This window comes from Mandrillus leucophaeus, unplaced genomic scaffold (assembly GCF_000951045.1).
Source record: "Mandrillus leucophaeus isolate KB7577 unplaced genomic scaffold, Mleu.le_1.0 Scaffold3, whole genome shotgun sequence".
In the NCBI taxonomy this organism is placed as follows: Eukaryota; Metazoa; Chordata; class Mammalia; order Primates; family Cercopithecidae; genus Mandrillus; species Mandrillus leucophaeus.
The window spans coordinates 2,949,712-2,965,252 of NW_012103142.1; the positions used below are offsets into that span (position 1 = coordinate 2,949,712).

At 39.1% G+C, this 15,541-nt stretch overlaps 1 protein-coding gene across 1 annotated transcript in view; it reads right to left on the minus strand.

The window, feature by feature from the left end:
- Window positions 1-14,778, minus strand: part of SRPK1 (SRSF protein kinase 1) — a 68,980-nt gene extending 54,202 nt beyond the window's left edge. The window contains 4 exon segments of the mRNA XM_011986577.1: window positions 10,616-10,703; window positions 11,886-11,973; window positions 12,673-12,781; window positions 14,634-14,778. Of these exon segments, the coding sequence (XP_011841967.1) occupies window positions 10,616-10,703; window positions 11,886-11,973; window positions 12,673-12,781; window positions 14,634-14,778 (430 nt within the window).
- Between the last annotated feature and the right edge of the window lie 763 nt (window positions 14,779-15,541).

The following is a 15,541-nucleotide window of genomic DNA, read 5'->3' on the forward strand; positions in this document are numbered from 1 at the left end:
AAAAGAAACGTTCCAAATTACCTAAAATTAAAAGTACATGACAACTTCAAACACAGATCAAAATTACAATAAGAGGCTGGGCACGGTGGCTCAAGCCTGTAATCCCAGCACTTTGGGAGGCCGAGACGGGTGGATCACGAGGTCGGGAGATCGAGACCATCCTGGCTAACACGGTGAAATCCCGTCTCTACTAAAAAATACAAAAACCTAGCTGGACGAGGTGGCGGGCGCCTGTAGTCTCAGCTACTCGGGAGGCTGAGGCAGAAGAATGCCGTAAACCCGGGAGGCGGAGCTTGCAGTGAGCTGAGATCTGGCCACTGCACTCCAGCCTGGGTGACTAAGCGAGACTCCGTCTCAAAAAAAAAAAAAACAACAAAAAACAAAATTACAATAAGATAGCATCTCAAACTAATAAATGACTAAAATAAAAAAACTAAACATCACCAAATGTAGGTGAGGTTGTCCAACAGTTAGAACTCTTGTATTATGCTAGGAGGAAGTCTAAAATGGTACACATGCTTTGGAAAACTGCTTGGCAAATTCTTAAATATAAAACCTATGAAGGGCCAGGCATGGTAGCTCATGCCTGTAATCCTAGCACTTTGGGAGGCCGAGACAGGTGGATCCTTTGAGCCCAGGAGTTCAAGGAGACCAGCCTGGGGAACAAGGTAAAATCCCATCTCTATAAGAAAAATCCAAAAATTAGCCAAGTGTGGTGGCGTGTTCCTGTAGTCCCACCTACTCGGGAGGCTGAGGTGAGAGGATCACCTGAGCCCAGGAGGTTAAGGCTACAGTAAGCAGAGATCATGCCACTGCACTCTAGCCTGAGCGACAGAGTGAGACCCTGTCTCAAAAAGAAAACAAAATACAAAAAAAAAAAAAAACCAAAAAACCCCCCAAAAAACCTAGCACCTATCAAGTTTTCTGCTTTAGCCAAGATGGAGTAACAGGGACTGGATTTATCTTATTGAAAAAACAATACTCAAATAGACCAAATACAGAAACAACAGAAGACTCTGGACATTAGACAACAAGTACAGTGGTTCCTGAAAAAAAGAAACAAGAGTTGAACCCGGGGATTGCCCCATCTTATTGCCTTGAGGCTTTCCAGGTAGACTCCACAAGTTGAATCAATGAACAACAGAATTAGTTCAAAATAAAACAATTTGGAAAAATAATCCAAACAAATCCACACATCCACAAAAGAGTAAGCTGGGAGGGCAACTCAAATAGTTGAGAGTCTGGAGAGACCAAGGCAGCTATAATTCACTGAACAAGGTATCAGAGAGGGGAGAGCTGCAGAAAGAGAGAAATCTGGCGATTTGCTGAGGGGGCCCGCCCCTGTAAGGATTCAGCAAAGCACATGTGTGTGAGGAAACTAGCAGAGGCAGAGAAGAAAAAAACATCTTAAAGGATTATAGAGAACAATGCCTAGCATTCGCATAGGGCTTGGAACAGTGCCTGTTCCCAGCAAAGAGACTAGAAAAATTCAGTCACAGGGTATTTGGGTAGGATATACTTGGGAAGGTCTTGCCTCAGCAGAGGGAATGATTAGCTCTGGACTGAGCAATGCTTTGGATCCATCTAACAAATCATAAAAGTAAAATCTAAACGGATAAAACACTTTCCGAGTAACATAATAGCATCCCACAACAACGCTTAAGAAGATTTACAGAAATACAAAACATCCAGCAGCCAATAAGGTAAAACTTACAAATGTGATCACCAGGCAATAAAACATATCCAAAATTAAAATAATCAATCATGTGAAACTGACTCAGAACCATCACAGATGTTAGAATTAGACAGGGACATTAAATGGTTATCATAGCTGTATTCCATATGTTCAAAAAATTAAGTAGAGATATGAAAGGTATTTTTTAGAAGACTGAAAATGGGCCAGGCGTGGTGGATCACGACTGTAATCCCAAGCACTTTGGGAGGCCAAGGCGGATGGATCACGAGGTCAGGAGTTCGAGACCAGCCTGACCAATATGGTGAAACTTCGTCTCTACTAAAAATACAAAGAAAACTAGCCAGGTGTGGTGGCGTATACCTGTAGTCCTAGCTACTCAGGAGGCTAAGGCAGGAGAATTACTTGAACCCAGGAGGCGGAGGTTGCAGTGAGCCAAGACTGCGCCACTGCACTCCATCCTGGGCAACAGAGGGAGACCCCATCTCAAAAAAAAAAAAAAAGGACTGAAAATGAACTTCCGGAGACAAAAAGTGCAATGTGAGAGATGAAAACACACTGGATGGAATAAATGGCAGATTATTGTAGAAGAAAAAGATTAGTGAACTTAACGGCACAGCAACAGAATTAGTTCAAAATAAAACAATTTGGAAAAATAATCCAAACAAATCCACACATCCACAAAAGAGTAAGCTGTGGGGGCAACTCAAATAGTGACCCCTAAAAAGGGAAGACAGGAAGGAGGTGAAAGTATGTGCTTTTTGCAATGAATCAACAAATCATAAAGGTAAAGATTCACCAAGCAGCAAAGCATACCCCGAAGTGCTTAGATTCTGGATATCATTTCCCATTCAATGGAATTAGGGTTTCTTAGAGAAAAACTGATTCTAGATTTAAGACAGGAAATTCATAAGGTGAGCCTGGAACATCTTGATGCCAGGTAATAAACTGCCAAAATGTCATACAGATCCTGACTCAAGTAAGAATCACAAACTAGAGAAGATTCTGAGAAGATGGTAGAGTAAGAAGCCACCAGAAATCTGTTTCCCCACCTAGACAACCAATGCAGTGGCAGAATCTGTCTAATGTGATTCTTAAGAAACTCTGGAGTCTACTGAATGCTCACAACTTCCAGAAGAGGCTTGGATAATAAATTATTATAAATGTTGGTCAATTTCAGCTCTTAGCACCGTGGCACCCACCTATCCCCTAATCCTACAGCAAGCAGCCCTACACACAGTTTGTTGGAGCCACAGTGAGCAAAAAGGATCCTGTTCCAAGTATCAGAAAGGTGGGTGGCCATGTTTGTACCCCTGCTCCATTGTTTTAAGCCCCTCCTCTGGCTGAAGTGATCTTGCAAGGATTTATAGGGCCAATGCCCTATTTTCTCTCCTTCATTTCTTTCTTTTTCCCCTTTGGGAGTCAGACATTAAGACTAGGACATTTATGGCCAGGCATGGTGGCTCACACCTCTCATCTCAGCACTTTGGGAGGCCAAGGTGGGCAGATCACTTGAGGCCAGCAGTTCGAGACCAGCCTGGCCAACATGGTGAAATGCTGTCTCTACTAAAAATACAAAAATTAGTCAAGTGTGGTGGCACGCACCTGTAATCCCAGCTACATGGGAGGCTGAGGCAGAAGAATTGCTTGAACCCAGGAGGCAGAGGTTGCAGTGAGCTGAGACGGTGCCACTGTACCTGTCTGTGTGACAGAGAGAGACTCTTGTCTCTAAATAAATAAATAGACTAGGACATTCAAAAGCAACTGCATATAGAGGTAAAATCAGAAAGTGACTGTGCATGTCCAGGGAAAGATGCAGACTGAGCAAAGGCCTTTCGTTTACGTCTCAGGCGGATCCTTGGAAGAGACAGACTACATAACAAAAACAAAAACAAAACAGGGTCAGGCACAGTGGCTCATGCATGTAACCCCAGCACTTCGGGAGGCCGAGGCAGGATGACTGCTTGAGTCCAGGGGTTTGAGACCAGCCTGGGCAACACAGCAAGATCCCATCTCCACAAAAAAATAAAAAATTAGCTGGGTGTGGTGGCATACAACTGTAATCTCAGCTATTTGAAAGGGTGAGGCAGGAGGATTGCTTGAATCCAGGACGTCGAGGCTGCAGTAAGTCATGACTGTGTCACTGTACTCCAGCCTTGGCAAGACAGTGAGATCCTGTCTCAGAAAAAAAAAAATAAATAAAATAACAAACCCCATCAAACCTTAGGGATATGGCCAAATCTAATTTCCAGAGTTACCATATCAGATTTAAAAGTCCAGTTTTCAAAAGAAAATCACAAGGCATATGAAAAAATAGTTAAGTACAGCATATTCAATTGACAAAAATAAATCAATAGATACTGTCCCTGAAAAAGACTTGATGCAGACCTACTAGATAAAGACTTTAAAACAAACGTCTTAAAGATGCTCAGGCCAGGTGTGGTGGCTCATTCCTGTAACCCTATCACTTTGGGAGGCCAAGGCAGGAGGATTGCTTAAACTCAGGAGTTCAAGACCAATCTGGGCAACACAGTGAGACTCCATCTCTACAGAAAGTTTAAAAATTAGCTGGGTGTGGTGGTATGCACCCGTAGTCTGGAGGCTTAGGCAGGAGAAGCACTTGAGTCTGGGTAGTCAAGGCTGATGTGAGCCGTGTTCCCAACACCACACTCCAGCCTGGGTGGTGTGAAGACCTTGACAGAGCAAGACCTTATCTCGGGGGGGGGAAAAAAAAAAAGCTCAAAGAACAAAAGATGTGGAGAAAGTCAAGAAAACAATATATAAACAAAATGGAAATATTAATAAGGATAAAAAAAAAACTAAGAAGAAACCAAAGGAATTCTGGTGCTGAAAAGTACAATAACCGAAATAAAAAATTAACTAGAGGGATTCAAAGGCAGATCTGGGTAGCCAGAAGAAAGAATCAGCAAACCTGAAGTTAGGATGATGGAAATTATCAAGTGTGAGGAACAGAAAGAAAAAAGATTGAAGAAAAGTGAAGAGACTTAAGGGACCTGTGGGACTTCATCAAGTAGACCAAATATACACTGTGGCAGTCCCAGAAGAACAGAGGAGGAGGCTGGGCACGGTGGCTCACGCCTCTAATCTCAGCACTTTGGGAGGCCAAGGCAAGTAGATCACTTGAGGTCAGGACTTCGAGACCAGCCTGGCCAACGTGGTGAAATCTCATCTCTACTGATACACAAAAATTAGCTGCGTGTGGTGGTGTGCACCTGTAATCCCAGCTACTCGGAAGGCTGAGGCAGGAGAACAGCTTGAACCCGGGAGGCAGAGATTGCACCACTGTACTCCAGACTGGGTGACAGAGTGGTGAGACTCCATCTCAAAATAAAAAAATAAAAAAATAAAAAAGAAGAAACAGCCAGAGAGAATATTTGAAAAAAACAATGGTTGAAAACTTCTCAAATTTGATGAAAGACATGAATCCAAGAAGCTTAATGAGCATCAAGTAAGATGAACTCAAAGAGACCCACACCAAGACATATTATAATCAAACTTTTGAGAGATAAAGAGGGAATCTTGAAAGCATCAAGAAGAGTGACTCTTCACATACAAGGGATCCTCAATAAGATTATCAGCAAGTTTCCCATTAGAAATTTTGGAGGCCAGAAAGCAGTGGGCCAATATATTCGAAATACTAAAAGAAAAATAATGTCAACCAAGAATCCTGTATTAAGCAAAACAGTATTTCAAAAGTGAGAGAAAAATTAAGACATCCCATGTAAACAGAAGCTGATCGAGTTCATTACCACATGTGCCCTGTAAGAAATGGTCAAGGGAGTCCTATAAGGTGAAATGAAAAGACACTAAACAATAACACAAAGCCAGGCATCCATATGAAGAAATAAAGATTATCAATGAAGGTAAATACTTGAGTAATTATAAAAGCTAGTATTATTGTAATAATGGTTTATAACTCTTTTTGTTTTCTACATGATTTAAAAACCCAATATGTCAAATAATAATTATTAGTCTAAAAGCTCATATAACTTTGGTTTGGTAGAATATATATATAAAAAAATGATCCAACTATATGCTGTCTACAAGAGACTCACTTTAGATCCAAATACACAAACAGATTAAAAGTGAAAGGTTGAAGAAAAGATTCCATGCAAATAGTAACCAAAAGAAATCAGGGGTGGCTATACTAATATCAGACAAAATAGACTTTAAATCAGAAAAAGTTGCAAGAGATAAAGAAGGATATTATATATATTAATAAAAGGTTCAACATACCACCAAGATATAACAATTATAGACATTTACATACTTATTAAAAGACCACCAAACTATATTAAACAAAAATTGACATAATTAAAGGGAGAAATAGTTCTACAATAATAGTTGACTTTAATGCCACACTCTCAATAATGTTTAGAACAAGCAGACAGAAGATAAGCAAGGAAACAGATGACTTAACACAATAAACCAATGAGATCTAATAGTCATTTAACAGGTAGAGTTTCAGTTTTACAAGACAAAAAGGTATGAAGATGGATGATGGTAATGACTGCACAATTTTATGTTATGTGTACTTTACCACAATAAAGAAAAAATTAGACCACAGAGGAAGAAGAACAATAAGAACAATAACAACAACCAGTGGTAGCAGTAGTAATAGTAGCAGCAGCAGCAGCAGACAAAAACAAAATAAAGCACAAGACATTTGGAGAGATTGAAACACTGACTAGAGAAACTTGTGACTAAAACTGGCCCCAATTTTTTTTTTTTGGTATAATAATTGCATTCAGGTTATCTTCTTATTTAACAAATCTTTTTGTCAGAGAATGCATCTTGTTCTGCCAGCCACACTGGAGTATAGTGGTGCTATCACAGCTCACTGCAGCCTCAAACTCCCAGGCTCAAGTGACCCTGCTGCTTCAGCCTCCCAAGTAGCTGGGACTACAGGCATGAGCTACCATGCCTGTCTAGTATTTTTCATTTTTGTAGAGACAGGGTCTTGCTATGCTGCCCAGGCTAGTCTTGAACACCTCAGCTTCACAAGGTGCTGGGATTACAGGCATGAGATACAGTGACTGGCTAGGTAATATTTTAAGAGTCCTTGCCGTTTAGAAATGCACTTTAAAACAATTACTGATAAAATGTTTAAGATTGGCTACAGAATTATCAGGAGGTACAGACAAAACAAGATTGGCTATAAGCTGATAACTCCTGAAATGGGTAATGGATCTGTGGGGATTCGTTAAACTATTCCTACTTCTTTACATTTGAAATTTACCTACGATTCTGCTGGGAAAAAAAATTTTTTTAACCCCCGTGGTGGAGTCTTGCTCTGTCACACAGGCTGGAGTGCAGTGGCATGATCTCAGGTCACTGCAACCTCCGCCTTCCGGGTTCAAACGATTCTCCTACCTCAGCCTCCCAAGTAGCTGGGACAGGCACGTGCCACCACGCCTCGCTAATTTTTGTATTTTTAGTAGAGACGGGGTTTCACCATGTAGGCCAGTCTGGTCTTGAACTTCTGACCTCGTGATCCACCCGCCTTGGCCTACCAAAGTGCTAGGATAACAGGCGTGAGCCACTGCACCTGGCCAAGAAATGTTTTTAAACAAGGAATTAAATAGGCTGGGCACGGTGGCTCATGCTTGTAATCCCAGCACTTTGGGAGGCTGTGGCGGGTGGATCACCTGAAGTCAGGAGTTAGAGACCAACCTCATCAACATGGCAAAACCCTGCCTCTACTAAAAATACAAAAAGTAACCGCGCATGGTGATGTGCACCTCTAATCCCAGCTACTCGGGAGGGTGAGGCAGGAGAATCACTTGAACCCAGAAGGCGGAGGTTGCAATGAGCCGAGATTGAGCCACTGCATTCCAGTCTGGGCAACAAGAACGAAACTCTGTCTCAAAACAAATAAATACATAAAAATTAAAAAGCAATTAAATAAAAAATTTGTCAGAACAAGATTATTTAAAATGCAGATTACTTAAAAAGCCTAAACATAAAATAGGATTGTAAAGCTATTCTCTTAATGTTTCTAGCTTTGATCTGCTTTTTATTTGTTGAAAGAAATATTACAATTTGAAAATGTTGTTTTAATTTGTAAGCAGTGATATTAAAATGACCAAACATATAGTAGCTTAAAAAAATATTTGATAGAACATCATAATCAATTGGCAAAAAGGAAGAGCCAAATAATTGGAGTGAAAGAAAGCTAATGAGTAGCAATCAGAAGCACTGGTAATTGAAATCACAAGGTTAAATTTAAAAAAAATCTCTTGGGGAGACAGTGGAAAGAAAATAACAAAAGGCTGAAAATAAAAGGCTTACATTATTGAGTAAGCACATTTAGGGCACATTATGAATAAAAGGAGCTAGCAAAAAAGACAGCATATAGCATGAAAAAAAAAAGTATCCTAAAGACACAGGAAGTCATATAGGTAGATAATAATGACTGGCTAATGTCAACATTATACAGAGAAACCAACTGTCCTCCTTCTTAATCATTCTTTTCCCCTCACCCTCCAGGCAAGTAGAGTGAGCCAGTTTACATGGAATTCTGTAAGAACTAACTTTCTAGTTTAGTGTCCTTTATATTTTAATATGAGAAACGATAGTGGTCCAGAGAAAAAAATGCCTGAACAAACATAAACACACGAATGTGAATGTACAGCTCTGTGTGGGTATGTTATGTTGGGAAAATGGGTAGGAGTAGGAGAGTGACATGAGCCATTACTAACCCTTAACATAGCGTTCTGAGTTATATCCTTTCAATCTCTAATAGTAGTAAATAATGCAGGAGCAAAGACAGCTGGGAGATAAAGATGAAGAAAGGAAAAAATGGCTAAGAACAAAGGGAGAAAAGAAAATAGGGAATCAATGGACAGAAGCTACAGAGAAATCACCTAGCAATGTTTGAAAAATATCTTGAGGGCAGGGCGCAGTAGCTCACACCTGTTATCCCAGCACTCTGGGAGGCCGAGGCGGGCAGATCACTTGAGGTCAGGAGTGTGAGACCAGCCTGACCAACATGGAGAAATCCCGTCTCTATGAAAAATACAAAATTAGCTGGGCATGGTGGCATGCATCTGTAATCCCAGCTACTTGGGAGGCTAGGGCAGGAGAATCATTTGAACCCGGAAGGCAGAGGTTATAGCAAGCCGAAATTGTGCCATTGAACTCCAGCCTAGGGAACAAGAATGAAACTCCATCTAAAAAAGAAAAAGAAAAAGAAAAGAAAAATATCTTGGAACTTGAAATTCAAACATACTAAGATATTTCAATAGTTAAAAAGCCTTCTTTGCTTAGTTAGGGTCAAATAAAGGTACTCAGCATTACCGGGGAGATTCGAGAGTATTTCTATAGTTTTACTTGGAACTTTCGCAAATTAGTAAAGAAATCTGGCACAATGAAAAACATTACAAGATTAAATAATAGAAAAAACAGATACGGCCATCGTGACACCCTGTGTGTGTTTTTTAAAAATTTCTTGGTTAGAATTATTAATTCTTTGAAAACACACAGAGAGAGAGAGAGAGAGAGAGAGAGAGAGAGAGAGAGAGAAAGCCATCTACAAAATGACCACAATAAGCACAAGATACTGTTTTAAGATGGTTGCAGCAGTTTTCCTTAGACATCTGGGGGAACTGTGATTTGTATTTTTCTAAGAAATGACTCAGAATTGACTTTAGAACAATAGTCTTTCCACATTATCAACTGTTTTCTCTCCTTTCCAACTTCCTTCCTGCTTCTCTGTTCAAATCTCTTCCCATAGTCTACATGAAACTATAGTCACATGTAATCCTGTCTCCTTTAAATAAAAAAAGATCAACAGCAATTAGGAATGTGCATTAAAAGAAGCTAAACATGCATGAAAAGTAAAATAATATATGAAATGTCTTTATACATTTTAAGACTAGCTTATAAACAGGTATTTTAGATTCTCCAATCTAAGTAAGATTCGACTTCAACTTTTACTGAAAAATCTGATTGACCTTTATAAGCATAGCTGTTTCAACAACTTTTCAATTAGCTCACCGCACATCACTTTGATACCTGTGATGAAAATCAGCTACAGTTCCTTCCAATTCTACAATTCTAAAAATCCAGATAAAAACATAAAACAAGTCAGTTTTTCATTATAACAGAACACGAATAATTACACCCTTTTAGACTCTAAACATAATCTACATTCACAGCCTCTTCAAAGTTGAGGCTTAGTATAATAAATACAATCATACTTTAAATTGTTTACCCAGTTTCTTCCTTTCTTTATCTTTCTCTTTCTTTCTTTTAGACAGTATCTTTTTTTTTTTTTTTAAGACAGAGTCCGGCTCTGTCGCCCAGGCTGGAGTGCAGTGGGCTCAATCTCGGCTCACTGCAACCTCTGCCTCCCGGGTTCAAGTGATTCTCCAGCCTCAGCCTCCCCAGTAGCTGGGATTACAGGAGCCTGTCACCATGCCCAGCTAATTCTTGTATTTTAGTAGAAACAGGGTTTCACCATGTTTGCCAGGTGGGTCTCGAACTCCTGACCTCAGGTTATCCACCTGCCTCAGTCTCCCAAAGTGCTGGGATTACAGGTGTGAGCCACCATGCCCAGCCAACACACTATTTTTCATAATAAATTACTTCCCTTAAGGTTTCTGTGCTAACAAAAATCATAGATTCTTTACTTGGTGATACAAGGCATTTTCTAAAAGTTTCTTTGATTTCGGTCTAATTGCCTGAAAAGGGGACGAAAAACTTAAAGCAATATCCTGAAAAATCACACCACACAAAATCAGACAAAATTCAGATCTGTGTTCAGAAGTGTACAATAAAAGAGGTAATTTTATTATAGTTTGCCTTGAGAAAAGACACCAAGGCCATCTACACAACAAATCTAGTTCCTTTCTTTGGGATTGGGATGATTTATTCTCAAATAGGTTTTTAAAAGGATACGTGTTCCATTAACTCCTGATATTTTAAAGTCATCTAGTAGTTGAACAACCATCTCTCTGTTTGGATCATTAGGGTCTGAATTGCGAACCTGTAGTGGGGAAATGAGAGTAAAGCATGGAAATAAGCCAAATGGTATGGGAAGAATACTTACAGCAAATTAACTACAAGAAAGAGCTCACATAAATCTATCTTTAAAATATACTAAAATTTCAATAGCTTTAATGGAGAAAAATCTTAGTCAATTCATAAGAGGAAATACAACCAACAGGAACTATTTTTCTAATTTTGCTAAACTATTTTGCTCCCTGATATCAAAGTGTGGCCTCCAAATTAACTGCAGATTACCAGGCTATGAGGAACTAAGCAGCTTTTGCAGGATGCGAATCAACTATAGCACCAACAGCACTGTTTATTTCAGCCAACATTTTTTTTTCATGGAAAAACTTTCTCAATGAAGAAAACAGTATTTACTTTTGGGTAGGTACAAGGCTCCTAAACTTGTCACAAACAGACATTCTAAAAAGTACTGTCTTAAGCCAGGTGCAGTGGCTTCTGCCTGTAACCCCAGTTACTCTGGAGGCTAATAAGGCAGATCACTTGAGGCCAGGAGTCGAAAATAAGAAAAGTACTGCCATAGAAATCTCCTGGTGCAACATTCTCACTTTATGAATAAAAAATCTAAAACTCAGAAAGAAAAACACGGTAACATGGAGAACATATCGTGGTAAAGGTGACCTAAACCCAGGTTTTCTAATTCTGAGTTTAAGTTCCTTCTACCACAATGGCATATTCCTAATTTAAAACAAAATTAAAAGTACATTTTTTATAGAATTTATCTCAGTTTCCAGGTATAAATGGAATCAGTAAATACAGTATTTTTATATTATGTATTCTATAACATATTTGAAAACAACAAAAAAGATGCTATACATTTATTTACACAACTTTCCTTTTAACCATAGTAGGAAAGAAAAACATTATGACAGTAGTTACCTGGCCTGTAAAACATGCTCAGTGAATATTTTTATTCATTTGAAAGGTTTTTTTTGGTTCATGTGTGTAAGAATTCTAATCATAGCATTTCCCACCAGTTCCCTACTACATGCATGGAATGTATAAATATTGTTGTCTTCCTTAACTTCTTTAAGGATACTAGAACTTCATAGAGAAAATTATCCATGCTGAAGAGTCTCCACTTGGTGTGCTTTAATTCAATGAAACTTGATATATTTATAATTCTTTGCATTCATACATATAATCTAATACTCACTGACTTCAGCAACCGGATTTCATCGAGTGCTGTTTCGGTGTAATGTTCAGCACTTTTAACTACTTTCATTGCCACAAATTTCTTCCCCCTAAGAAACAAACACAGGCAATTAAGACTACATAGCCTACCCTTACTTTAGGAAGCTAAGGTTTAGCTATAAGATGGTTAAAAAGGACAAATACTGATTTCATGTTTCCCTGTAGCCCAAACAAGCTACTCCTATGGGAACATTTGTACTTGTTAATGATGCTAACTGGCCAGATTTCATTTGTAGGAAGAATAAAAGATCTGTTCTCAGATAATCTCAGTTGTTGAACATTTTCTCTGAGTTAAAATCCTTCTTTTGAATATCTCCCTGAATTTCAAGCAAAACTTCAAAATGAGGATAAATAAGGGGAAAGATATTACCAAATTCCAAGTGTTCTGTGTATCTGTATATAGGCAAAAACTAAAAGGTTAATAGCTGTAATATTTTCCCACAGGCAGCCAGAAGAAATATTTGGGTGAAAAGAAAACGATAAAAATAACAAAAAAATCAAACGACAAAAGCTTTACCAGCATTAATTTAATCACTCTTGTCTCTAAAGTAGAAAGGGAGATATATAATACCGATTCTTCACGAAAGAAAAGTGATTTCTCCAAGAATATAGACACTATTGCTAACAACAAAATTCTGATAAATGTATCAGGCTAGAAATAGATTGAAGTCTGGATCAGCAGTGGAAACTCAGATAAACATATTTAGACATCATCTAACTAATTTTTTTACAGAACCACTAAAACTTACTGAATATCCCATGATAACCATACTGTTGAAAAGTGTCCCCAGCCTAACTTTCGGATCACATGATATCTCCCATTGAATAGATCTCCAATTTTCACAAGATGATAACCTCCTGGAAGACACAGGGGAAATCAGAAAAACCAGGATGAGAAACAATGGTAAGAAAAGGCATTTTTACATACCATTTTTCAACATCTATATACCTTTTATCAACAAAAAGTTTCTTTTATACAATCAATTCAACAGAAGAAAGCCTTAATAGTCAAATCAGCCGCATAGTATTACTGACTTCATGTTATAAAAAAGGTGAATAAGATTAATGATTTAGATTGAGCCTACAACAGCCTCATCCAAAAACAATAAAAAGGTTGTATATCACAATATTCTTGTCTCTCAATAATCCAATAGGTTTATTTAAACATATATATCTAATATATATCTACTTACAATTACAGTCTCAGGTGTTTTTTAGGAGACAGAATAATTATTTAGCAAAAAACAAAACAAACAAAAACAAGTAAGCAAACGGGATTTTGTTCCTCTAAATAAAAACAAACAGCCCAGGTGCAGTGGCTCACGCCTGTAATCCCAGCACTTTGGGAGGCTGAGGAGGGTGGATCATTTGCAGTCAAGAGTTCGAGACCAGCCTGGCCAACATGGTGAAACCGTGTCTTCTACTAAAAATACAAAAATTGGCTGGTGTCATGGCGCGTGCCTGTAGTCCCAGCTACTCGGGAGGCTGAGGCAGGAGAATTGCTTGAACCCAGGAGGCAGAGGTTGCATTGAGCTGAGATCGTGCCACTGCACTCCAGCCTGGGCGACAGAGTGAGATTGTCTCAAAACAAACAAAAACAAACAAACAAATGGCCAGGTGAGGTGGCTCATGCCTGTAATCCCAGCACTTTGGGAAGCCGAGGCAGGCAGATCACAAGGTCAGGAGATCGAGACCATCTGGCTAACACGGTGAAACCCCGTCTCTACTGAAAAAAATACAAAAAGTTATCTGGGTATGGTGGCAGGCGCCTGTAGTCCCAGCTATTCTAGAGGCTGAGGCAGGAAAATGGCGTGAACCCGGGAGGCAGAGGTTGCAGCGAGCTGAGATCATACCAACTGCACTCCAGCCTGGGCAACAGAGCGAGACTCCTTCACAAAAACAAAAAAACAAAAACACAAAAAACAAACAAACAAAAACAAACAAAAAGCCCCAAAAATTAGCCAGGCGTGGTGGTGGGTGCCTGAGGCATGAGAATCGCTTGAACTCAGGAGTCAAGAGGCTGCAGTAGGCTGAGACTCCACAGCACTCCAGCCTGGGCAACTCTGTCTCAAAAAACAAAACAAAAAAAACCCTAAAAAGCAGAAAACAGAGGAAGGCCTCAAAAAAGCTGCCAACAGTGGCAAGAATCAAGGTATTTTCATATTTATCTTTGCCAGCTGACAATAAGGGCCACGTTCTTCTCCTAGATGGTATGATACATTCCATTTTGTGTTCCTACCCAAAGACTCTGGAAAGTCTCATCAAGAAACAAGAAAAGGTAACAGGCAACCTGATGACACCATTTAAGTGTCTGTAATTCCAGTTTAACTTAACAGCCATCACTATGAGAAAAAAAGTAGTAAGAAGGTATTTTGTAAAAATCTATATGCCAAAATGTTACCATGGTTATATGTGGCTGATAGCATTGCAGAAGGCTTTTACATTCTTTTCTGTTTAACACAGCTCTGGAATTTTCTAAGGTAAATATGTATTATAACTTTTAAAGAGGAAAAAGGTAAAAACATTTAATATAAAATCAGGCTTTGATAAATTAAGTCAGACTAAGAACAAATACTATTTCCTAAGTTTTAGAGAAAAGGATACAAGTAAACAGCAATAAAACTGTGTTTATGCTGATAGATCAAACATCCAAATGAGAAACTGCAAATAGATGGATCATGTCTCACTTCATACCTCCTTATGAACTTACCTTTACAATAATCATTAGGATCTTCCTGCTCATCATCATCAGATCCCAGAATCTCCTCTTCTTGCTCTGGTAGATCACTTTCAGAGTGGGGAGCAGAGCCTCGGTGCTGAGTTTCAGATCTAAGAAATGATACAAAAATGCCCATTCCATTTGGACAGAAGAAAATAAGACATTATCAAATGCCGCCCTCCCCACAAAAAACTAAATCTTCAGATAATACGAACAGAGTATTACCAAGTGGCTGCCTAGGAAAACATTAGCTGTAGTTTTACCTCATGTTAGAAAAATACTTTACAACTTCAGTACATGATAAATCTGAAAAATATTAAAAAGTACAAAGGAGAAAAATTACTTGAATCTCAATATCCAAACATAATCACTGATAAACTACTGAATCTTCTTCCACTATGTTGCTGTATCTTCATAAAAATATTTATCTGTAATCACATACTATATAAACAAATTTGCATCTGGCTTTTTCTATCATAAACTTTTTAAATTTCTATGAAATCTCTTAAATCTTAACATGCAGGCTGGGCATGGTGGCTCATGCCTGTAATCCCAGCACTTTTGGAGGCCGAGGTGGGTGGATCACCTGAGGTCAGGAGTTTGAAACTAGCCTGGCCAATATGGTGAAACCCCATCTCTACTAAAAGTACAAAAAATTAGCCCAGTGTGGTGGTGGGCACCTGTAATCCCAGCTACTTGAGAGGCTGAGGCAGGAGAATTGCTTGAACCTGGGAGGTGGAGGCTACAGTGAGACGAGATACACTACACTCCAGCCAGGGCAACAAGAGCAAAATTCTGTCTCCAAAAAAAAAAAAAAAAAGATTTTCACCGTGTTAGCCAGGATGGTCTCGATCTCATGACCTCGTGATCCGCCTGTCTCGGCCTCCCAAAGTGCTGGG